This window comes from Accipiter gentilis, chromosome 17 (genome assembly GCF_929443795.1).
Source record: "Accipiter gentilis chromosome 17, bAccGen1.1, whole genome shotgun sequence".
NCBI classification, from domain to species: domain Eukaryota; kingdom Metazoa; phylum Chordata; class Aves; order Accipitriformes; family Accipitridae; genus Astur; species Astur gentilis.
Genome location: NC_064896.1, coordinates 21480486 through 21506709, shown reverse-complemented (window position 1 = coordinate 21506709; position 26224 = coordinate 21480486). Strand labels below are relative to the sequence as shown.

General features: G+C 39.1%; 1 protein-coding gene across 1 annotated transcript; it reads left to right on the top strand.

Annotated features, from left to right (window-relative positions):
- Positions 1 to 8522: 8522 nt before the first annotated feature.
- PRRG4 (proline rich and Gla domain 4) lies at positions 8523 to 16188 on the top strand. Its single transcript, XM_049820814.1, is given in 6 exon segments — positions 8523 to 8635; positions 11687 to 11850; positions 13128 to 13176; positions 13916 to 14051; positions 14789 to 15030; positions 16040 to 16188. Coding segments are annotated over 6 exon segments (846 nt in total). The 5' UTR covers positions 8523 to 8529.
- The last annotated feature ends 10036 nt before the right edge of the window (positions 16189 to 26224 follow it).

Here is a 26224-nt window from a genome sequence, read left to right as displayed (position 1 = left end):
CATTTATCCAGCAGTTTCTCCATAGCAAAATTGTTTATCCATGTTCTTTTTTCCAAGCTAAAGCAGAAATCAAGTAATTGCTTGCTTACCTGCCTAGGATAATATAGATTATGTCCCTGAGAAGGAATGCTCACCAAGAATTAAAGTGTTTGGCATCCACTGTGAAATATTTTGCCTTTGTTGTATATGTCAAGAATTGTACATACACCTGAGATGCAGTCACTAAAACCGTTCTGTTGGAAGCAAAGTGGCACTTTGGGGTCCACAAAGCAAAAAAGAGCTAGAAGAATTCGTACCAGTACTCCTCACTGAACCTCTCTTTGTAGAGAGACTGCTTACCTAAATTCTCTCTGTATTTTCTTAGGCAGAGAGACTATTTAGGCAGTTTGTCATTACTAATCTTGGTAACCTTTTCAGAAAAATCTTTGCTTCTCTCTAGTTTACAAGTATTTTTAGAATCAGCTTTTAGACCACAGCAAAGAATAACTGCATCCTCAACAGAACGGCACTGGCTCTACCTCATATGTGGCATTCTCTCATTTGGACTAAAAACCTGAAATCTCTCACTGATTGCTTCCTCAAACTCAATAAAATTCACTTTGCTCTTTATCTGGCTGTAATGTGCTAGACCATTTTCCAGAAACCGTAAACATAAAAAGAACAGCAAATTACAATATGCAGGGAAAAAAAATACAGGTTAACACCACTGCCTATAAAATCAGTAATCATGAAAACCAGTCAAAATTTGATCTATTATCAACCCTAACAATCATTACTTCTGCTTGGATAAAAGCACCTCAAATAAGCACCTCACCCAATTAAAGTTGGCTTCTACTCACCAGAGGAAATAAGCTGAATTTTTCAGATTACATGTCTAAAGAAAACCTAAAAATCCCTTTCTCACCTTAAGTCTTCAAGCAACCCTCCCACAATCACAAACGAGTTCCTTCTAGATCAGCCAAATACATACCAAATAGAAACTGACTGTAACACAGCAACAAAGGTTATAAATATATCTCCACAGCTACCAAAGTAAATGCAAAGCATAACAGAAACATCAAGATCTATTGCATTTATGCATGTCAGAAGCCTGCAACTGAGCAAAATTAAAACATCAAAGCTGTCAGTCTGGTGTTACATTACTTCATCTACAAGTAACTCAAAAGCTCAATTTTGTTGGAAAATTAAACCTTTTCAAGACACGTTTTATACAGCTTTGTCTTGTATAATGATAGCAGATTCTCAGCAGGAACATCCAGAATTCTAAGTGAGAGTAAAGCTGCAGGAGTAAGCTGAAATGCCACCAGAGAGCTCCCTCTAGTGTAAGCAAGAAAAGGAAATAAATTTAAGTCCAAGATACCAACTGTACAGAGAAATGTTACTGAGATGAAAAAGGTAATGCAACAGAAATAGTTAAGGAGCTAAATATTAACCTCAGATCTTAGAAAGGTGAGATGAGGTTGAAGCATCAGGGCTTTTGCTCTACTAGAAGCAGACGGTATCACAGAATCACAGGATGGCTGAGGTTGGAAGGGACCACTGGAGGTCTGCCACCTGGTCCACCACCCACCCCCCCAAGCAGGACCACCTACAGCCAGTTGCCCAGAACCATGTCCAGACACCTTCTGAATATCTCCAAGGATGGAGATGCCACAACATCCCTGGGCAACCTGCACCAGTGCTCGATCACCCCCTCAGTAAAAAGGCGTTTCCTTACGTTCAGGAGGAACCTCCTGTGTTTCAGTTTGCGCCCATTGCCTCTTGTCCTGTCACTGGGCACTGCTGAAGAGAGCCTGGCTCCATCTTCTTTACACCCTCCCTTCAAATATTTGTACACACCGATGAGATTCCCCTGCTCCCTGAGGCCAAGAACTTTTGTTCCTGCCTAGTGACCTTAAGTAATTTTGCTAGTTGAAAAGTAGCTCACCAAAACAAGACAAAACTGTATCAAGAAAAGCCAGAAGAAGATTTTCATCACACTGCCAGAAGGTTTTGACGTGAATTTTTTTTTTACTTTGTGTATATTTGGGAGCACATTGTTTTAAATAAGCCAGTTCATGCTGACAGTTTTCCACAGACCATTTCCTGGAATTCTCACGTCAGGACACACACATACAAGTCTCACAACATACTAGTCTTTCCAATAACAAAAAAGTTCAGCCTTATTAAACTTGCTGCATCTAAAACTATTTTGAGCAACTGACAACACAGAATTTTAATCCTATTAGGTGAGCAGCATTCTCTGTGCCTTCAGTGGGAGCTGATAGCACTCAGCAGCTGGGAGCACCGGGCCCATTACTGAAATCAGAGTGGGTGTTTGCTTCCCCAGCAGCATTGGTAACATTTCCATTCCCTTTCAAATATTGAAGGCATAGGCAACTATTTGTGAAATTGAGCCCCGCAAGGCTTTTACTGACCCTCTGTAAGCGTTTTTAGTTGAATAACTTTCCCATAAAGATTAGTATGCTGACAATAACAGACTTTGTTAATTGGATGTATAATTACTTTTGTTCTTTATGTGCTATTACAAGTGTCTATCATTATTTCTGAGCAGTAAAAGTTATCTCAACAGCTTAGTGGTTAATAACCAAATACTCAAATTAGGTGTAGACATTTTTTTTTTTTTTCAGATGTTTAGGAAGAATCCTGCCTCATTCTGAAACTTAACAACTGACATTGATCTATCAACCTGCCCTTAAAATCCTAGTTATTTTGCTATTAAAAACATCTTTCTCTCATGTGTTTCTTACTTTTCCCCCTACACTGCCATGGGGTATTTGTGCCAATTTGTGCCAGCATTATTTATTTTTCCAGTTATAAAAAAATCGCTAACCCTCCTCTGAAGGAAAGAAGCAATAACCTCAGCAGAAGTTAGTTTATCAGCCAAATTCAACCTCTTAATTCCAAAAAATCTCATGACCAACACTCAGAAGACTTTTATGATGTCTTGTGGGGATGAAGTGATAGCCTTAATTAAAAACAAAGCAATGTGTGTATCAAAAATGTAAGCCCATTTAAAATACGCTTAAAATTCTATTGTTGCATCATTACAATAGTAATCTTGATTACAAGTAAAGATTTAATTGATGATGGTTTGCCAAACAACATAATATCATTTATCGTGTGTTTTATTAGATCAACCAATAAAGTTGGAAAACCAGGCATTTCTACAGGAAGGCATAAGGGACACTACAGGGTACCCCAAAAATTAACTCTTTTCCACATATGACCTGGTCTAAAATAACCCTTCCCTACAGCATATACTATGCGGAACAGGGTAACAGGTTTATCCAAGATTCTGATATGGTTCACTTTTTTGTTGAAGTGCTTATTGCCAAATGTGATAGTCAAAGCCCTTTGTTTGATGTTAATTGTACAAAACCAATAATTAAAAACTAAGTTATGTTAGATAACCTTTAGTAAAAAAGCATTACTTCTAAATCAAGCTACCCGGACAGAAATTTAGTTAACAAACATGAGAACTTCAAATAGTTTTGTATAAAGGACAGATCTATACCATATGATTCAGGACATCAAATAAACCATTACAAAGAACAAACCAGATGCACACAGTTCCGAAGTCCATAATGAGAGGGGTCATCCTCACTTATACATTTGTGTCATTTTCATTATTCAAATGCTAAGAAGTTCTATCCAGAGTTTATCATATCAATTGATAAATACTACAAGAGAAACTGAACAATAACTACAAGAAATTTAATACTGAAATTATAGTAGGATGTATTTGCATATTAGGGTGAGATAAAGGGTGATACTTTTCATGATTCTGTATCAAACAATCAAAAGAAAATCCTCAATAACACGATCTGAATGGGACACTGCTACACAAGGAATTAGATGCATTCCTGACCTGAAGTCCTCATCAGGTATTAGTAAAGCATATTATCTTTTACTATACTAAAATGAATACACCACTATTAATTTGAAGCAAAGTAATCACTATATGCAGAATAATTGGTGCATAGACATCTTAGATTGATATCCTCGTCTTGTGAGGAGATACATAGTTCTGGTTCAACTCAACAGCATCATAAATAATTTCTCCAACAATATTTTACCAAACATCACTGTAATGAGTGAAGTTTTAAAATACAGGTAAATAAGCATACCAGTTAGTATAGCCAATAAATTAGAGATATTTTTAGAAATGTGAATTTATATTCACCCAATGTTAAAAGTGATTTAAATTAATTTCCTATTTTTCATGTCTCAGAATATCTCTAATTACATATTTACTATATTGTTTACAGTTATTTATCAAAAAGGTTGAGGAAAATAACATCTTTACTGATGGTTCCATTCTTCTGAGCTTCTTCATCACATAGCTTGCTAATCAAAGCTATTTTACCTGAAAAATTACTTCACAAGTAGGAAAGTAACATGCAAAAGCTATTCATTGTTCTGCCATGCTGAAAACTGCATATACACAGGAGATATTCTATTTATCCTAAGCACTTGCTGCACCCTCTTTTTCTTATATTTATCTTTTATGTGATCTGTATAACAAACCAGAATTGTAGCACACTTTTAGTCGTTACCTACAGCATAACCCTAAACTTCTAGTATTTCCTTATATAATAATTAGCTTAAGCTGTGTACACTGTTGTCTTTACACCTGCTCCTGTAATGTTGCTTTAAACAGCAAACGAGTCTTAGGGTTGGGACAGCAAAAATTCAGGTATAGTTCAGAAACAGGGGTGGCTCCTACCTTGGGAATAACGGAGTCGATCCACACCTGATGTGGGGTGGGGATAAACCTTGCTGAGTCTTTCTTTGTTCTTCTGCCTTAATAAGGATATGTCGTGACAGCATAACGCAAGAAAGGTTTACCTCATGAATACAAGAAGGAACTAGAGGACTCATGCACACTTGTTACCACATTTACCATTACCAGCTTCTCACTCATTTTTTCTGTAGAGACTAACATATAAGCATGTTAGAGTTTTCACACATCTGTGTACGCATATAGTAGCCCTCAGCAAGGATTTCACTGACAATCCTCAAGATCAGAGATCGGCACGTGGGAACGCAGGCTGAGCTCAGAGAGGGGGCACACAGGAGAAAATTAGAGTCTTTTCCAAAGTAAACACGACCCTTTCCTGTTTTCCAATGTACAACAACTTAATCTTTCCTTATTACATCTCAATAAGAAATAAGCTATACTGTTTATGTTCTGTGTGGTATGGTTTTGAAAAACCTCCGCCGCACAAGCACCCATGCACACACAGACAGAAGACACAGATTTTCTGCCAAGATCTACACAGGCAAAAAACATTTGAGTAACTGTTGGTAAATGTTAAAGATCCGAGGCCCTTTCCCATCCGAGTTCTACTGCATTGCTCCTCCAGCTTCAGAGCAGCGGTGAGGTCCAGCGGAGAGTTCAGATGGGGATGATCTGTTTCTCAGTCCACACCTGGAGCCTACTCCTCTGATGCAGGCAGGGCTGGGCCCAGGGGCCACTCTTGCCCTGAGGATAGCAGGATCCACATCCGCTCCCCACATGTCACACCTAAGCAATTCTAAAATCTTTTTCCCTCTCTCTTAATAATAATCTGCAGTGGTGGCACAACACAATGGAAATTTACCTGCTGTTTGTACAACAGAGGTTCCTCATACAAGGTTGTTGTTACGATACATAAAAGATTTCCACATACGCATGCAGGTACTTTACTTGAAGACACCCCAGAGCTCTTGTGCATTCATGGCCTTGTGCTGTAGCTCACGGCGGCTCTTTCGCTGGTTGACACCACCCTCACAGAGACAGTCATGTAGGAACTCAGGGCGAGGGCTGAGTAAAGGTACACAGGAAGAAGTTCTAAGGTCCTTTACAAAGTAATGGCAGTTTCTCCTGTTTTCCAACACATAGCAACTAAGTATTCTTGTCTCCTTAGCATTATCTAGATAATAAACAATCTCTGCTGCTCTTTTCCTACACAATATTATCTTAGTCCTCCACTGTGTTATAAACATACACAATCATACTACAAAGTTGTCTGTTGAGATCTCCACCAGCTAAAAAGCATTAGAACCACCCCAGCTTGTAAGTTACATATTCACTAAGCACCTCTTAACTGCAGTGTGTTGGTGTCATAAAGTAATTATTTAACTACAGTCAATCGTTCCTCCAAACAGTTTTCCTTATTCCACACATCAGAAATTTCGGGTTTTCTCCGGAGAATATCTGATCACTTCCATCAGTGGTATTGCTCATTCTACGCTTTCCTGGTTCCATACATACAAGTCACTCCAGCACTTAAATAAATAATACAATCCAGAGTCACTGCAGGAGACATGCTAACACAGACACAAATCACTTTTGGTCCCTGTATTTCCTGGTAGCAAAATCATTGTAGTCATGTGTCTCAAGAGTTTCTTTGGTGTGCAGTTTTTAACCCAACCTATCCCAAAATTCTTCACATACGGTACCAGCACACTGTGTTAAATACATTCTCAACCTTACCTTTTAAAAGGCTTTTCAAACACCGGTTCTTGTCCTTTGTAAGCACCATACCTGGTTTGGGAAAAGACTCCTAAAGCAAATGTGAAGTACTCAACTGCTTCTCTCTTGTCCCTTGGAGAAGCCAAAAGACACAGACCGATGTGCTTGAGCCCAGACTCCGTGCCAGGCTGCTCCTCTGCACTGGGAAAGGAGAGCGAAGGGAGGCCCCAGCGCAGGCGTGTGCTAGTGGAGAACAGCCTCACGCATCTCAGGGAACCACATCTGCCACTCTCTAGCCTTTAAGGTTAAGTTTTACATTAAGGTTTGTCTTCACTGATTAAAAAAACCACCCAAAAAACCCAACCAAAACACCAAACGACAACAAACCTGCCAAAGTTATTTCCACCTGTGCAAAACCTATGCTGGTCCTTTTCCCCCTCTGGCTAGAAGAGCTTGGTGGAGACAAACACTCTAGTTTGCTGTTAGGCAAGTAATTAACTGTGGATAAGCAGCTAGTTAAAAGGTACACACACCTCCTCACCCCTGTTCCGGAGGCATCACCTCTCCACAGCTTCTGCTCAGCAGACACCCTGCCATTAGACAAGAGCTTTACTTTTGAGGAATAAAAAGCTGAACCAGGTTTTCAGCATCATGATTAACTCAGGAAGAGGAAAAAAGTCAGTTTTAACAGCAAAAGGTGTTCACAGAAGACCTTGTCCTCAGAGGGATCCTGGGGGTGAGCTGAGGAGACTGCCAGGTTTCTGGAAACGAAGCCCAGGCCGGCGCCCAGAGGGAGAGAGGGAGAGCCCCCGCACCGCCGCCGCTGCTGCCTCAGCTCCCGCCCGACCCCCTTTTCCCTCAGGTTCGAGGGGCGTTTCCACCCCCCGCCCCAGGGAGGTCGCGGCCCGCCGGTGCCGCCGCCGCCGCCCGCGGAGGCGCGGACCCCGGGCAGGGCGGGCGGGGGCGGCCCAGGTACGGCCGTGTGACTCCGCCGCGCCCTTTCCAGGAAGCGCCGCGGCAGCAGCCCCGAGAGAGAGACGCTGCCCCGCCAGCCGCTCTCTCCGGGTCGCCGCCGGAGCCTCGCTGGAGCAGGTAGGGCCGGCGCGGCGGGAAGCGGCGCCCCTTCTCCCCGCCGCGGCGGGCTGCGGGACGCACCCCGGCGCCGGGCGGGACGGGACGGGGACGGGGGGCGCTTTCCTGACTGACGCCTCCCGCTCCCCCGGAGCCTGACCGGCTCTCGAGTCGGCTCCGGTAGCGGGGGCAGGTCCCGGGGCGGCGAAGCGGGCTTTCCTTCGCGGGGGGCGGCCGCGGGGTCGGGGGACCGGGGCTGGAGCGGCCGTTGGGGGAAGCTCCCGGCAGGGCCGCAGGGCGGTTTTTCCCTCGGCGTTGAGGGAAAGTTCCTGTTTATACTTCCCAAGAGTATTTCCCCAGCGGGTGGTCGGCGCAACGTCTCCGCTTCGGGCGGCGATCGTGTTTTTCCTCTGTTGGGCGTCTCTTGGGAGAACGACGGTCTGTCTTCGTTCCTACTTTCCACAGTCAGCCTAGGTGGGAGAAGGCAGGCTCTCCTCTGGCGTGTTGGGCGTGAGGAGGCTGGCAGCGGCTTTCTCCTGAGAAAATGGTTTCTGTACGTCCCTCCACGCCGGGTGGCTTTTATAGCCCGCGGTAGCTGCCCTGGCAGCAAAACCGCGGCTAACCGAAGTTTCCGAGCGTACCGGCAGCCCTGTGGGTGTGATCCTTCCCCGTTAATTTGCCAGCGAACCGGGCTGGTGCTCTGCTGAGCCCCGTCCCCGGGAGAGGAGAGCAGAAGGTATTGCTGGCTGTGGGGAGAGGGACCCGGGGACACGCGTGGGTCTTACGCAACGAAAACTTAGCAAAGAGGCACGCAGGACCAGTTTGGAGCGGTGTCTTTCTTCTAGGGATCCATTAGCCTCAGCTGCATGTAGGTGCTTGTGTTAGATTACTTCATTTACAGGATTCATTCACGGTTCATCACGGACACTGGGGAAGATTGCATTGTCTTTTTTTTTTTTTTTAACTCATGGTAGTTTCTGTCTGACAGGTACCACACCATGTTTGCGTTTTTGATAGTGCTGTGTCAACTGCACGTGATGATGTTTGCGTTTCCTCATTGCACAGGGAGATTAAATAACTTGAAGCAACCTGAACGAAAAGACGGTAACTTACTTCTAACGTGATTTTATGCCTTCCAGAAATAAAACTATCTAACTTTGCTGAGAAATCTTTTTATGTATGTAAATAGTTCTGGTTTTGTTGGGTGTTTTTTTACTTCATTAAAAAAATCAAGCTTTTATGTTTAATTTTAGAATATTTGAATATCTTTTGCAGACATGATTGATAATTTACTTCGGTGTGGATATTAAGTATTTATCAGATCCAGTAGCAAGTGCAGATTGGGACAACTGAGCTTTCTCTAAGTCTCTAGGGTTATTGCCATTGATATAACCAGAACACTCTTAAGTAAAATCAAAATTTCAGAAGTTTTAAATCTGTATTAAGACAGTACTGCTTTGGTACTATTTCAGCACACCAGTTTTATATCTAAAATTGCTTTGTATTTGAAAGGGTTTATTTGATTGTTCTTTGGGATTGGTATTTTTTCTCAATACCAGATCCCCTTACTACCCCTTGACAGATAAACATAGTGCTGCTACTGCAGTTCTTCACTTTGGAGGGAGGGAAGTGGAGAGGAATTGAGGTAAAAACAAATCAAGTTCTCCAGGACTCAAGCACTACAATGCTAAGCTGGGTGATACTTGACATTTAAGCATCAGGACTTCAAAAAGGAATTTGTAACTTAGCTGTCCAGTCTCCTCAGTGGATCAGGAGTGCTGAAACCTTAAGAAAGACTTTAAAAAGTCATCACATTGAGGGGGAGGCTCCTTCAGGGCAGCATGTTGAACAGAAAACATGGCTAACAGAAAAATGCTTGAGACAGGTTATTCATCAAAATTCATATTGCTCTGGGCCATAAAGTGTCAGGCTGCCTCTTTGCTGTGAGTTCTCTATTTGTTCTATCACAAATAGAATCCTCTTCTGACAACAGGCCCAGATCACACTCTCATTAATGAAAGACGGAGCGAGTTGGAAAGAGAGGGGCCCAACTCTTTATCCAATAATTTAGCAAGTAGAACAGTTGTCAAGAGTATGGGATGCCTGCATTGAGAGGTTACCCCTTCAGCATTTTCTGAACATCTTTTACCAGCAGAGTTACTTTATTCAGCAAGTTGCGTGGATGCATTTTTGATCAAATGCTAGGGATCCTAAAACTGTGTTTAGCATTTTGTTGAACCAAGGACTGCAGAACTGCATTCAGTTCCCTCACATATAGGAGAAAATTCATATCCATCTGTTTCATTCTCCAAATACTATCTTAATCACCAGGTTGCAGGTAATTCGGAGATGGAGATAGGTGTACTTCGACTATGTCCTACAAAGTGAAAAAAGTGCAGATAAATGGGTAAAGACTCTTCAAAAGAGAAAAGGAGCACGTATCATGGGGAATTAGGGGTCCTAGGCTCCAGGCAGTTTGCTGATGCATTCCACATTAATTAAAAAGCATCAATTATCTAAGTTAATTCAGAAGTATAGCTAATACTACTTGCATGGAATGAAACACTTCTGAGCAAAACTGAAGATACCTCTTTCAGAAGACTGAAGTTATTCTTGCGATTTGCACTGAACCATGATATTGCTAATATTTTTTTCCATGTAATTCTTTCCCCTTTCCACTTGTGCATTTGTTTTTCAAGTCCTTCTCTCTGGTTACTCTTAGGTATAGCATAAATATTTTGAGCTTAGATTTTCTTGCAATTACTTTAGAATAACAGATTTCCCTTCCTACACAAATGTGTGCGCACATGTGTGGCTCTTTCAATATATACTGTAGAATTCTATAAATTACATAAATATATACTCTAATATTCATTCAATATACTATAATATTGAAGACCTAAACAACCAATGTGCAAGTTGCACTGCAATTTTCTTAGTTTTCGGAGAGCAAACCATTTTGAGATACCATTGCAAGATCTAACAGTAACTATTAGGGTAAAAATTCCTGAATGATGTGATAATCTAGCCAAACAAGCTAACAAGAACACGGAGCTAATTTGTAGCTGAATGACTTTATACTGAATCTCATCTCCTTTTTTAGCCGTCTGGCCTGGTATGTAACAATGGTGTTTCTGCATTACACTTGCAAAAATAATCCTCTAGTCATTTCACTTAACCAAATAGTCTGAATTTCTTCGAATATAGATTGGGCTTTCACTGAAAACCAAGCCAGAAAACTAGTTCTGTCATATAATTTTTTTTTTTTTTTTTTTTTGAGAAAGAAGCTGTAGCAAGAACAGGCTAAAACTTGACTATGGAAAATGCCTGGTGAGAAAATGCATTCCTGTATTCCAAAGCCTTTTATAATTTCACTAACTCTTCTGGAATCTCACCTCGCAACTTATTCCATGAGGCCTCATGGAGCCTGTAATATGCACAAAAGAAGAAAATAATTAAATGTCTTCCGAAGTGCCTGTTGTCAGTAAAATTCCTATCATGGACTAATTTAAAACAAATAAACTTGGCAATATGCCAACCTTTAGATAAAACTTGCTGCCACAACTGTGAAAAGAGAACAAATGTAAAACGAATAGGGCTCTGCTGCCATGATTTAAAATCCAAATTCTGTAAAGAAAATTTGGAACTCACAGATAGCAGAATATCGATAAATGTATATTGAGGATTCTTTAGAAGAGATTTTTTTATTTTTCATCTCCTCCCTCCCCGCCTTGCCTCCTTCCTCCAGTAGACCAGTGTCTTGCTGAGTTTGGATCTGACTGAATTTCTGCTTTATGTGACTATTACTTTGTTCTTAAAAGCTCCAGTAAAAAAACTGATGCCCACATCCCAGAAGGAATAACACCAAAACTTGAACAGCTGTCATGAGAATCAAATTCTGTTGGCCAGTCTAAGGAATACCAGAAATCCTTTATGAGAAAGGAAAATATGTTTATTTTATATTGCATAGTTAGAAAAATTAACAGCAAAGACGACATTTTAGGAGGAGACCTTGATGTTTCTTTTTCCTGTATGTAGTTGAGACATGCTAGGGGAAGAAGTGGTCTCGATGTGCTCCTTTAGGATATTAAACGTTCTTTAAAAATAGCAAATTTAACTTTCCTAACTTGTTCTAAATCAACTTTTTTTAATTAGTGTTTACATCAGAAAAGGAGGCCAATTTATTCATTGGACGACATCTTCTGAATAACAGATTTGATTTTGAAGCATTCACAGCGGATAACCTGGAAAGAGAATGCTTTGAAGAGCTGTGCAATTTTGAAGAAGCGAGAGAAGTTTTTGAAGACCCCAATAAAACGGTAGCTGTTCAAACTGAATTTAATATATTGAAGGAGGTTACTGACTAAATCATTACTGTATCTAAATACTGTAGCCCTTTGGAAAACAGCACCTAAAATGATGGCTTATTTTACTGTAAAAGTAGAGGCCCCAATTAGATGGGGTTATTGCTCAAGATATGCAGTGAATACACTTGAATATGTACTACTGTCTAGAAGACTTTAGATAAGAGCTCCAATTCTGCAAACAAATATAAATGAAACTTCAGAAGTACTGCTTGTGGATATACTTACATGTGTTTTCAGAATCTCTCTTTTTTTTTTTTTAGTAACTTCTCAGCATCCAATTTGAATGTGTTCCACATGCTGTATGTATTAATTGGCTGATCATGTCCTTGTGTCATGCCAAAGAAGTGTTTTAGAAGAGAGGAGTACAGAGCAAATCTGCAGTTCAGCTATTGCTGAGTATTCCTATAGCATTATCTTCTAAATTGCTACCTATATACAGCTTGGAAGAAACCTGGTATAACAAAAAGAGAAAAATACTTAAGAAATCTTTCAGCCCAATAATGGAACGTGATGATTGTTTGCAGTCTAGATGGCTCTTGCTGCATGCAGCAAGACTCTTCATGATTCTAGGAGTGCTCTGTGCTAACCTGCAGAAAAACCAAGGAATACATACTTCTATTCTGAAGGTGGAAATGTTAAGTTTGCCACTGCTAGCATTTTCCTAAGAAAAAGGTGAAAGTGTTAAATTGGAATCTTGATGGGAGTTTTTTGCTGGGTAGCAAAAGTGGAAATTACAGCTAAACACATTTAATGCATAACAGTCATGCAACGCAAAGGTTTTTCTTTTTCTCTTAAATGAATCCCATTATTTTTCCTAGCTGATATGAATTCAAATAGTGTTCATGCAAATGTCGGATTCTTAAGAACTTGACTTTGCCTTATTAATACTCTTCTGTAGGGATTTACAAAGATTAATTGTAAGCATTTTTTTAGTGTCAGAACATGTGCTTTCTACTATAATCGGGCAGAAATATGAGGTAACATTGGACAGTTAAATGCACTTCTTTCTTTCACCAGCTGGCATTTTTTCCTTTGTGAAATTGTAATATTTACGCAAACTTCAATGTAAGAGAAAAATATGGTGGGATAAGCAAGTACAAATCCTTCAGCAGGAGTTGCTTCTGTTCGTGCCATTGTTAAATTTTGCCCACAGTACTATTTAAAAAAAATTGTCAATAAGCCTGTCAATTATCTATTTCATATAAATCTGATCCTTTGTGTTTTTATAGATGGATTTTTGGAACGACTATTCAACTAAAGGACCTAAAATAAAAATAGGCAAGTCATCTTTTTTTCTTCTTTTCTTATACTGCAGTATTTTCTGTTTGTTATAATAGTACATTCTTAAAAATACACCATGCATTCAGTTAGCAAAATCAGAATTGATCTTTTTACTGAAATTCACTGTGAACTGTGCAAGTATATTGCATTATCTGATGCAATAAAACATACTCACTGAAGCATCTTACTCCCAGTGGGCTCCATTATAAGTCTGTAAGTAAAAACAATGTAACTTTTCTTGTACATTTCTTTGTTTTATTACACAATCACTAAATTTGCAGTAATTCTGTAGCTGCTTGCTGTGGTTTGGTTGTGTTTGTTCCTCTCCTTTCCCTGCCCCCTTTCTTTAATAGTAATATAACAGTCTGATTTAGGTTCAGAGTAGTCTTATGCCAGACGTTTTATTAGAAAAATGGTCAGTATGACTTGAGGGAAGATCTACAGCCTGATCAAGGTCACAAGTACATGAAGTAATATTTGGAAGGCATTAGAAGACGGACATCCCAACAGTTTTATGTACAGAAAAGGGAGTATTTACTCACTTTTGCTTTAAAGATGACTGCGAATGATGCTCTTTGGTTGTGTTGCACAGATACTGTGGCTTCGCACAGCAAGCTAGATACTGGTGGAAAGGAACAGCCTTATAGCACAGCGAAATTAGTATTTTACAGTGTATACAGTATACTATGTAGATGGAAAGAACACATAATGAAAATAACCAGTGTTTTATCTTCAGGTGATGAGGCACTACAAAAGATTAATGTTACAGGACTTCTCATCAGTCTAGTTGCTGCTGGAGTACTGTTAGTTATAATTGCACTGCTTATCTTCTACTGCTGCAAAAGTAGATGCAAATCAAGGCAACCACCACGGTAAGGAATTTCACTGCTTTAAAAAACAAAAAATGCCAAAACAAACTCTTGCTTAAGAGTGGAATTTAAAAACCACTCTGTGTTGGTCTAACTATTCTCAGAGAATCCAATGGGACTTCTAGTTTTTACTTTCTGGAACCAAAGTTACGTGACCATTAGCAGCAGTTATGCTGGTTAGTAACATAACAATGTAAAAACAACACTTGCATGGCTGACATACCTTTGGGTGTTTTTTTTTCTTTGTGTGTGTTCTTGGTTCCAAAATACTCTTATTAAAAGATGGAATCATTTTAATAGGTTGGGGCCTGCAATAGAAAGTCTAATGTGTTCTGTTCACTCTTTGAAGTAGGTTGTATGCTTTTTGTGGCATGTAGTCTACCTCAGATGTGAAATAAAGTAGGTTGGAGGAAATACTTCTTTACCGATTCTTTAGCCCTGTTTGTTCCTTTATCCTAAACTTGAAAGGAATACAAGGGGATTCTGTGCCTCCTCTACCCTATAAATTTCACATTACTGAGCTATTCTTACCCTGTGGTTTGGAGAGAATATTTGGCTTCTGGTCTTTATGATCATTGAAGGCAAGTGTTTTCTGTTGTGGGGTTTGGGTGGGTTTTTTTGGTGGGTTTTTTGGGTTGGTTTGTTTTTTTGTTTAGTGGGGTTTTTTTCCAACTAAGACTATATTCTTTCTTCCCTTTAAAACAGAAGCTGCCATTTATCATGCTGTTAACTTTGTTTAGGTACTTGCATTATGTAAGAAGACGTAGTTCATCTAGCATCTTCAGAAGGCATGAAGAATTTTCTTTAAACCCACTTCCTCACAGAACTGATGATTCAGGACTACCAACTTATGAGCAAGCAGTTACTTCAGATGGACAACACAATGTGCCACCACCTCCTTATCCAGGGCCCCCAACAGGGGCTCGGGTGTTTAAAAAGTCTATGTCACTTCCTGCCCCTTAGTCACAAACCTCCTTCTGGGGTGAGGGGGGATTACTGAAACATAACAAACTTTTTTTAAAAGTCTGTGCTACCTTGCATATTGCAAGACAGTTTACAAAAATGTGAAAGATCTTTAGCACAACTAGGAGCAAGTGAAGGTCCCATTTGGGAAAAGAGGTGATCTGTTGCAAAGGCTGCAGGACTGTTCTTTGCACCAGGTTATTGTGCTAAGAGGAGGGAATGCATAAAGAGTAAATCTTGTACTGCCACCCTCTTCTATATGCACTTTGAGCCATCCCATCATACTATTGATGTTTCATTAATAGTTTCATCTCTTTTTTTTTCTTCAGAAGGAACAGTATTTTAATTGGTTTTATTGTCACTAACCATTTTTTGTAACTATTAATACTTTAAACCACTGTAAGAAGTCTGCTTTGTTGTTTGATATATTCACTTCATTGCTGTGTGAATTATCTATTCATTCTAGTAATAGATTTGAGTATGAAAACTATTTCATGATTTGATCTTTCAAATGTATATATATTACTGCTTCTGGATTATATTGGTTTGTTTTAGACATTGCTGGTTAACACACTACTCAATGTGTTGTATTTTTGTACTTGTAATTTTAGATGAAAAGAAGCCATTACTTGGATGGCACACTACCCATTCAAAGTATATTTTTATCAAATGGTTTTGATGTTCAGCGCTAAACACCAGGTCGAAGTGAATAAGTAGAGAGGATGTTAAGCAAATAGCTAGAGACTTGTCCCTTGTTAAAAAAGTACCCAGGTTTCACAAATAATGTTTCTCTTGCAGTTTAAAAATATAAATGTTGAAAAAAGACATTTACCTTGGGGAATCAAAGGCTAAACTACCCCATAGGAGCACTCTGCGTCAGTATGTATTGCCCTACTGGGATGACAAAATCATACTTTCAAGTAGAATGTAATATCATATTGGGTAAATAACCAGTATCCCCAGAGCAATAGTCATGAATTTCAGGGAGTTACTGGTTAACTGTATCAACACAATTTCTGTATCTCCAGTTGTAGCCATCCTTAATTTTATACCTTATTACAATATCAACCCCGAGCATTATATGGCCTACAGATCTTGTGGAGCAACTCGGAGACCAACGTTGCTGTCCCTTTACCTCCTAGTCAAGTGGCACCGTAGTGGAGAAGGCTTCCCATAGCCCCAGGAAGCCATATTAGAGGGTCTCACAGACAACATGTCGGGCTGCTGTTTTCTTGTATTACAGTAGCTATATAGTTGGACACATGCAGTAAAGTTTTTTAAGAAGCAACAAATACCTCGCCCCCCCCATTTGACCAATACTGGCAGCAGCAAAAGGTATTTTAATTTGGTGCCTAAAATGCACTTCAAAGGCTGAATATTTATATGTAACATTTCACTGAATTTTATGGTTTTTTAACATGCTAGTGCTGTTGAGTAAGATGCGGAGATTTGCTGTGAGAGTTTTAATCTGTAAATGCTTTTGTAAAGAAGAAAATGCTCCAAATCTTGGAATATGAAGAGGGTACATTGAAAATGCTACACAAGGAGGTCTTGCCCTTTGAAAAATACATACAACCCACCTGGTATCAGTGGACGTTGGACTGTGTTCTTATTGCTAAAGCTTCAGCATCAGATTTGGCTTTTTACAAGTTGCAAACCTCTTTGCAGCTTTCTTGTTGAGAGATGGGGGAATCCCCTTGTTGGGAGAGCTTCAATTCACTTTTGCCCTACTTGAAAAAGCATTTTTAAGTTCTTGGAGGTTACTATTCTGCAAGACTGAAATAAGTGAATTGTGCGAGATCACTGTTGATAACCAAAATACAGAGTTATGATGAATTACAAGCTTGCAAAAACATTTCTCCCATATTTCTTTTTCATTTAGCTAACAGTTTTAAAATTTGATAATGTGCATCTTGAGCTATAGAGCATGCTTTTCTCTAGATTTTTCCTGGGACTCAAAAATTACTAATTTAAGGGGACTGATAGGAGCACTTTCAAGGAAAGGGATTTCACAGGGCTTGTGAGAGTTCAGGTTCCTTAATGTTACTACAGTGATGTACACATCTGGCAAAGTCATGTTTTAAATAAACTACAGAAATTGTACAGAAAACTATTTAATCACTTGAAATTTGATTCTTCTCCTATTCTACAAATCATTTGCAAATGACTCCATGCAATGCAAGCAAAAATCTTGTCCTTCATAATTAATAAAAGACTTCGACATGGTATAACTGTTAAACATCAATGCTATAGCGTTTTGGGCAGTAAACTGCACCTTCTGCAGGGAATAACACTTCAAATTTACTCAAAGAAGCTGCACTTAGACCCTGAAGATATTCAAAATATGCAGTGACTGACATTCAAATACTGGTTGCGCAAAACACGACAATTTGCAAGACACATTCTGCTTATTTTAAATAAGGAGCAATGTTGAAAATTTAGTTGAGAATAATGTAAACTTACCTCTCCTTGTAAAGGGAGAAAATTCCTTTGAATGGCAGTTGTTTGGGCTGAGTTTTTCTTCTTTCATACATTGACTCCTGGCCCAAGATACTCTTACCTTGTACTTGTGTCTTTTTAGAACTTCTGATTCATCAGGGTTAGCGGACAAAAAAATCAATAAGAGGTAGACTATGGTGATTTGTGAATGCAGAAGTGTTGCCACATCTTCAAATTTTACATGCAATTTCCTTTGAAAATGCAGTTGCTATTAGAATATAGAAAACAGCATATTTAAACGTCCTTAGGTGGGAAGAGGAGGTGGTGGTTGATTTTGAGGAGTAAAGCAGCAGCAAGTTTAATCTAATTTGCATACAGATGTAAATCATCAGTGTTTTGACTTCCAGACTTCCTTTCAAGGGCCAGTAAGAAAGGCAGTGGATTTTAAGTGAATTAACAGAGATCTACTATGACAGTTGAAAACTGAAGTGTCTCAACAGAACACTGGGAAAAATTACATAGTACATAAATTCTGTTTCCCTCAGAACAGGTTTAAACAGGTCACACTAAATGCTGTTAGCCATTGCCTTGAACAATTTTCAAAAACTTAGCCCTTTCAGCATCATACAAGATTACAGCATGCAACTTTTTATAAATCAGAACAGATATCAGTTCGAGCAAATAACTTGAGGGTCAGAAAAGTGGCCTCTGACTCTGTGAACAGAAAAATAAATCAATCTGTTTTTTGCTTCAGTGAAATAAAAAAGCCTACTATTTGATTTATTAAATCCTCTGAGGAATAATATCATAAGCATTATGTATTTCTAGGTTTTTGGTTTTTTTTTTTGTTGGGGTTTTTGTGAATTCATTAGAAGAGCAAAACCAAAGTACCAAATGGAAGTTCACTTCCTCACCACAGTTCATGAAAATGTGAGTCATGAAGCATTTGATTCTGGTCCTATCATAGTCTATGGCAAGCTTTTTATTGGCTTCAGCTGAACTGGGACTGGAGCTAAAAATGAAATAACTGATCACTTCAGGTAATAGAAAGTATAATACTCTGCCAAATTATTTACCACAATGCTGTTGCCAAACATGATTTAGAGTATTCTATTGTTTTAATGATGCCTACTTATATTAACTAGAATGTTTGAGGCTGATCTGCCTCTAAAAAGTGTATTTGAGATTTGGAAGTGTAAGAAAATTGCAATTCTTTCCTCAGATTACCAGCTGTGAATAAGCTGCATTAGTTACCTGCAGGTTATGAGCAAACCTGTTTGATTACTTTGATCAACAGTACAGGTTCATTTAAAGCTTGCTTTTTTTTTTTTAAACCAACAACAAACCAACAAACTTTTCTATTCAGTCTTATCTGCCAGCAAAAGCATTATTGCTGCTATCCTCACTTGTTCCATGTGGTGTAGAGAACAGGAAGGAAACCCCAGCTTTGAAAGCCATCTTTCAAACGCTTCAAGCTTACTCTTTCTATACTGTAAATGTCCTTCAATTAATTCCTATCACATACAAATTTATCACTCTTATAATTTTCACAGTCGAGAACTTGGATGTATTTTCCTCTCAGAAATCCTAAGAACATCTTCCCAAATACCCTGCTCTTTATTCAGGTGGTAACTTTTGACTGTTTCAGTCATCTTGTTACTTAATCTTATGAACGTATTTCCTTCTACTTATCTGACAGAGCCTTCTGAATGCACTGGGTTATATTTTAATTCTAGCTTTGATGTTAAGTGCTGTAATTTTGTTGGGTGATGGGTAGCAATATTATAAACTCTGCTAGTCTCTATATTATTTTGTAAAACAATTTCCAAATAAACATTTATGCAGGTTAATCATAGCAAAAGAGAAAATGCTAATTTAGCCTATGATAAAAAGTTAAAAAACCTCTGACAACTTTTTTTTTTTATTTTTCAATGAAGTTGGTAACAGCGTGCCCTCTTAAAGATGGGTCAAACTTGACAAGGGGAAATGGTTTTAAACTAAAAGAGGGTAGATTCAGACTAGATGAAGAAATTTTGTACGACAAGGGCAGTGAAACACTGGCACAGATTGCCCAGAGAGGTGGTAGATGCCCCATCCCTGGAAACATTCAAGGTCAGGTTGGATGGGGCTCTGAGCAACCTGATCTACTTGAAGATGTCCCTGCTCATCGCGGGGGGGGTTGGGCTAGACGACCTTTAAACATCCCTTCCGACACAAACCATTCTATGATTCTTCATGCCACGTAGCACCTGTTGACAGAGAAAAAGGGTCATGGTTCGTTTTCTTTAACATTGGCAATTTCTACTCTGGACAGAAGCTTCTTACTTCACTGCTACAGTTCATGAACTGCAGTCACTGAAGATGAAGACTTGAATTCAAGACAAACAAGCCAACTTAACCAGGTGTTGTACCCTTCCATCCTCCTTGACTTTCACCAGACCTTTGGTGTGAAGATTTAACACAATAACGTGACCAAAAAATAGCACTTTCTTAGGGTTAGTGAAGTGAGCAAGACCACTCCAGTGAGGACCAGAACAGGCATGCAAAAGCAATGTGGGAAGCAGCAGGACTTTCTCGTTTGGTAATGGCGATTTCAATCTGAAGTGAAAGTACACATTGTGCAACGAGAATAAACTTCTGCAGAAAGGTAGGAGGGATAGATGAGGGCAGCTAGATACAGTGAATCCTGTAGCACAGTGAATTACACTACATTAAGCCACTCTTGTTTTGTCCACTGGAATACAGTTGTCAGATTTGTGGTTGGGAGAAAAAAGCACACAAGAGGAGTTGAGCTAGCTGGTTAAAACTCTCCAAAGGATAACAGAATCTCCTCCTACATTTGAACAGTCAATGAAGCTTTTTAATCAGTCAACTGAACTAAGACTTGGAATACAAGTGGTGGAATATAGATGCTTCATTCTCATTAAAAGTCTTGGGGAAAATAAGAATCCCAGTTCTTTGGAAAAGGTCTTTTATGTCATCTGTTTACAATATTATGACTTTAGCTATACAGTTCCCATGTACAAAAATGAGGATGTTCTATCTACTGGATTTCAACAATTCTGAAAATTACATGGAAGTTGAACAAATTTACAGCATTTTGACAGTACTTTAAAAAAAAACCCAAAAAACCACCTAGCCAAAACTCAGACTAGTAAAATTTCCCATTCAACTTTAATCTCTGTGTCCATTTAATAGAAAACCAGCCCATTCACTTTGAAATGTCAAAAACAATTACAGCAAAACTGCCCTACTAATTTGGCAAAATACTGAAATGTCAGCAAAAGACTAGCTCCAGCTGGGAACAGCAGGTCCTATGATGTACCAACAAGGAAAGCAATAGTAGTTCCATTAGCGTTTAAACTACAATTTAGGTTGCTGTTCATCCCAGTGGGACTAACCTTCCCAAATTTTCACCAGGTGGACACCATTTCTTTATTTTACCATAAAATACGTTATCTTTTACATAACTTCACAATGGCAACTACACCAATTCCGTATATGGAAAATAACAGAACAGTATCAAACGTATTTTGACTATTTTTGATGCAGTAAATTTTGTCCATGTTGAAAATACATATAGCTAGATTAACTACTTTTGCTTTACATTTCACTTCCTTCTGGGTTTTTTTTTCTTTTCTTATTGTTCCACCTATGATTTGCTATTGAACTTTTTTCCTTCTCTGACTCCTTTTTCTGTGTCTATTCATAGTCTGCTATTGCACACGCTCCCCTGTTTGCTGCTTTATTTGGGTTTTTTTTTGGGGGGTGGGGGTTGGTTTTTTGTTTGTTTTTGGTTTTTTTTCCCCTAGACATGGTTCCCAAGCACTTGGTCCTCTCCACTCTCTGAAGACCACTCTTCTTGCACAGCTTCCCTAATCTCTTCGTAGATATAGCAAGACCTTTAGCCCCTCCTTTCCCTCCTGCTTTCTTTGCATAGCGCTTAGACTACAGAAACACTCAAACAAAATGGGACATCAGATGCAGGCATCTTGCTGTCTATATTCAGGGAGCTTCTAGAAGTCCATACTTTAAAGGAAGCAGCCAGACTTCAAAGGATCAGGAAAAGTGTTTCAGTCTAGAAATTGGTGCACTTAAACACAAGTTTTGAAAAGACCTTATAACAGGTTTTAAATTTCTGATGCACTGCCTACTTCATTTAGGAATTAAGAAACACCTGTGATCGCTCAAGTTGTTCAAGCAGCTTCATTTTAATTTCTCTGAAGATCAGCAACTACTAAGTATTGAACACATAAATATCCAGTATTTAATGGTAAATACCCAGCACCGATATGATACAAAGGAAAATATCTAGTAAGAGTTAAAGTAAAATACTGCCTGTTAAAACTATGAGTTTGTTCAAGAGCAAAGGTTTTATTTAAGTTTTCTTTTTCCTACATGTCATTTCTCCCACTTACTTTATACCAGTTCTGTTGCTTACTGGATCCCTTCATAAATCATCCAGCAAAAAAGCAGACAGCTTTCTTATGAGCGGGTGAGTTGAATCAACACAAATGCCAGTGGTGGCACCTTGGAAGGTGTGAAACCACATGACCAGGAGTATTGAGAAAGTGAAGGAAACAAGGCCTTCCGTCTCATTGCTGCAGTAAGCTTTATACCCTGCTCAGTCATCTCTTGCCATGTGAGGAGAAGCACCATGGTTTCATAGATCAACTTTAGTTCAACAGAATGAATTCTGAAGATTTTGCTTAATTTGTTTGTACATATACTTAAGCTTTTTATCAAATAAATGCATAGAGTAGTATATGTAAAGAAATGCAAAGAAAGAGTATTTGCTGTGAGGCTCCAAGATCAAGTGTGTTCTTTGAAAGGCAGCACTTTCTTCCCTATTTACACATTTCTTAATGTCTAGTTTTATGTTTAAAGAGGCCATGTGCCAAATTAAATGCAAAATCTAATCTGTTAGGCAACTGCAATTTTCTGCTTTGGTCAGAATCACAATTACAACAAAAAAAAAACCAGCCAGTGATTAATAATAGGCCTAACCAAGACTCATGTTATTACTGCACAATAGCCAATCTACTTACCCATTACTGCTCATCGAAGATACCACAGCCTAGCAGGACACATACAATAAGCCTGCACAAAGGTGCTGCATCCACGATCTGTAAGTGGATGCTTAGTGTCCATCAGCATTCAACAGAGAAAGACACTGCAGAAATTTTATTTTGCACTCTTTTTAGAATTTTAGTAAGTCAGACCCAGCTCAGCTTTGGCCTGAACTTCTTCAAACTCATCAGACATGTTCAAGTTATTTGAATGTTTTATTTTCGAAACATTAGTTTTCAAAAAAGAATGTCCTCAAGTCTCTGAAACACTGTTTTCAAACAATTGTGAAGATTCATTCTTTCAGCACAAGGCTAACTGTTAAGTTTTTTTAGAGCTTTGGTTGACAAATGGTTAGCCACTGAAAGCTAACCACCAAGACGTTTGTGTATGGTAGTGAACTATTTATGATACTGTGATAGTTCCAAAATAAAGTATTATAATGAACTGAAATACAATCCTTTTCGTCCACTTTCAACAACCAAGCTGTAATCTCAGACTTGCAGTGTTAACCACATGCCATGCCTTTAACTACTTTCTTCTATCAACAACAGCTGAAGCTGCTGATCCAGCATATGCATCTGACTATTCTTCCATGATTCTTTTCAGCCCATCAAAAACTGCCCTGAAGCATACCAAGAATTTTGCTGCAAAACCAACAGTTTAAAGCTTTAGCTGAAAACCTCTTAATGCAAGAACAAAAATATATTTTGGCACTTAAACATGAGGAAAGAGCCAAGACAAGACCAAAACCAGGCATCATCTGTTATGGAAAAGCAAAGGACGGGAACAATGCCCTCTACGGAAGAAGAGGGCATATGGGGATAGACATTGGAAAAGCCCCATAGAGCCAGGTTTGTTGTACCTGCAGTAAAAAGGATGCCAAAAGCACAGCCAAAAGCTGGCCCTATGAAGAATCACCCCATTCAGCAACAGCTGCTGCCGTATGCACAAGGACTTTCAGTGGCGCTATCCTGGTATTTTAACATCTCTGGTACTGTTAAAGCTGTAACATACCATGTAGCCTTCTGCCTGGCCAGTCTTGTACATGTACGACATACAAAATAATCACACTCAAACACTGGCTGACATTTTTCTGTTAACGTGGGTAATAATAGCAGCACACTAAACAACAAAGAAGTTAATAAATAAATAAATCAGTTACAAATAAATAAATCAATGCCAAGCATGAATTGGAGCATTATTCTGGCCCTAGATTTGTGACTGATATATTGGTTTTAATTATGATCAAATCACAGAAAACTGCCAACTAATTTGGCAGTCACTTTAAACATAAAACTAGACCTCAAAAAGCAATATTGCCAGTCAGCATTGTGTAACATTAAATTATTTAAACAGAAAGAGGAAAACAGGAAAGTTTCCCTAAGGGGCAGTGTGTATTAGCTAACACAGTTCTGCAGCAGAGCTGGCTTGATTTCAGCTGAACTGGCACATGGGCAGAGAAGCCCATTACTGTCCACAGAGGTATATCCCCAAGCACTCCTAGACTCTAGAGACTTCTATACTGAATATACCATGAGCCAAGTCAACATCTCATCATCAAAAGTAAAAGTTCTCTGCTTTTTCCTGCCATCTCTTTCCCTTCCCAGCTGCTTCTGGCTGCACACTACCACTGCTTGCTCGCAGCCAGCACTCATTTGATGCAAAGCAAGCTGATTCAGCTCAGCAAAATTACAGAAAAACGACCTCTGGCAAAAAAGTAAATGTTCTTTTGCCAGTGGAGTGAATTTACCGCTCACCTTGTGGCCAGAGCGCATCACTAGAAGCAGGAGGGCGGAGCAAGGAAGGAGAAAGGAAAGGTGAAGCCTCTTCTTTTGGGTGTCACCAAGCAAAAGGAAAGGTGAAGCCTCTTCTTTTGGGTGTCACCAAGCAGCTGAGGCAGCACAGCCCAGCCCTGCCGCAGGACCACACCTGTAGGCAGCAGCACATGCTGCAGCTTTCAAGATCACTCCTCAGACCTTAAGCAGACCATTCCCATTAAAGTGTTACCTTAAGTACTTAAATCTGTCTTCTAACCATCCCATGACATTTTTGACTCTGTAAAGGATTTGTTACATTATTTTTCCAAGTAGAGACTCTTCATTTAGGGAAAGAAATGAGGATCAAAAATTCAGTACTGCCCCAGGCTGGTATGCTGCACAGATTGTGTTACAGTGCTATAATTTAAGATTTTGCTCTTAGAGTGAAAAATTATATTAGCTTATATTTCAGCAAAATATATTTATTACATTAAATTCTTGACTTGAGAGATAAGCACATACAATATCACTACTGGCTATAGACACTTACTTATGAACTGCAGTTCGAAAGGTGTTAAAGCCCATCCAAAGTTCAGTTTCTAAACAGCAAGTAATTGCTGCATTTGAAAGAAAAGCATTCCTTACTAACACAAGAATCAAAATATTTTCAATATTCAGAATCATGAACATATCTAATATGATTTCTAAATACACATCTTAATAGGTACGCTATAATCTATGCATTAAAAGAACATGTAATTAACAGGATCTATCAAAGGATTTTTTATATCACTGACATCTTTCAAAAAAGCTGTTTATAAGTATCACAGATACCAGGATACTGTAAAAGCACTTACTCTAAACAGACTCTTTTGTTGTCTTACAGAACAATGTTACAAAATATCTTTTGGTTACAAAAAGATAAAATGCACAAACCTCGAGGTAGCTTTCCTAGACAGAGGATGGCAACAAGCAGCAGGGATCAGTTAAATAAGAAAACTGACGAAGTCTCACTGGCTGGTCTCTGGACAAGTAGATTTCTCTCATACACAGGAAAAGCAAACCACTGGATAAACTAACTTTATCTGGTGGTTATGGACATTAGCAATTAAGTTTTCAGTCTATTCCACCTCTATTAAAACCACGTAAAAGAAATTAAACCTAACAACAACTGTCACCATTTGTTTTGCTCAACTTCGCTATTTGATTACAAGAAAGAGGATCTACTCCAACAGTGTTCAGGGCAACACCGTGTCTGTGGTATATTGACAATTAGTTCATTTAGTGGTCTAAACTAATTGCGTATGTTTCCCTGTCTGTAAATCTGGAATGGTGCTTGTTGTTTGTGATTTCTCATGTAACGTGATTTTACAGCCACATATCTAACAGTATTAACACACCCTCCCCTTCTCTTCAGGGAAATATCCTGTAATGAAAATAGACAACATGATGGTACTCTTTGAAGTTCTCTTTGAGTACTCTTTGGTACTCTTTGAGAAAAATCAAACAAAACAGTAGCATTTTTAGAATTTATTAATATGTTGTTCCAAATTTGTGGCAAGAAACTTTACAGTAGCTCCCCACCAATAGATAACCAAACACTATAGCTAAGTGGAAAAGGCATTTTATATCACTTCGGTCCATGTATCGCCCTTCCCTCAGGCCCACCTGAGGGAAAACAGTGCACTCTAAGTGTAATATTGTAACAGAGATTAGTGGAGATCCTGCAGAGAAATCAAAACCTGTAGGTTCTTCACCACTGGAAATGCTATTTCCAATAGTAACAGCAGCCCAAGTGCTTCATCGTTAGCATAAACCTAGAGTCATTTGCTGTCATCATGCCTCGTTCATATGTAAACCAGTAACCCTCCTGTTTCCCAGGGGAAGGAGGTCTCCCACCCCCACCCCCTCACATATTCTCTTCCAGCTGCAAGCAATACAGGTGCT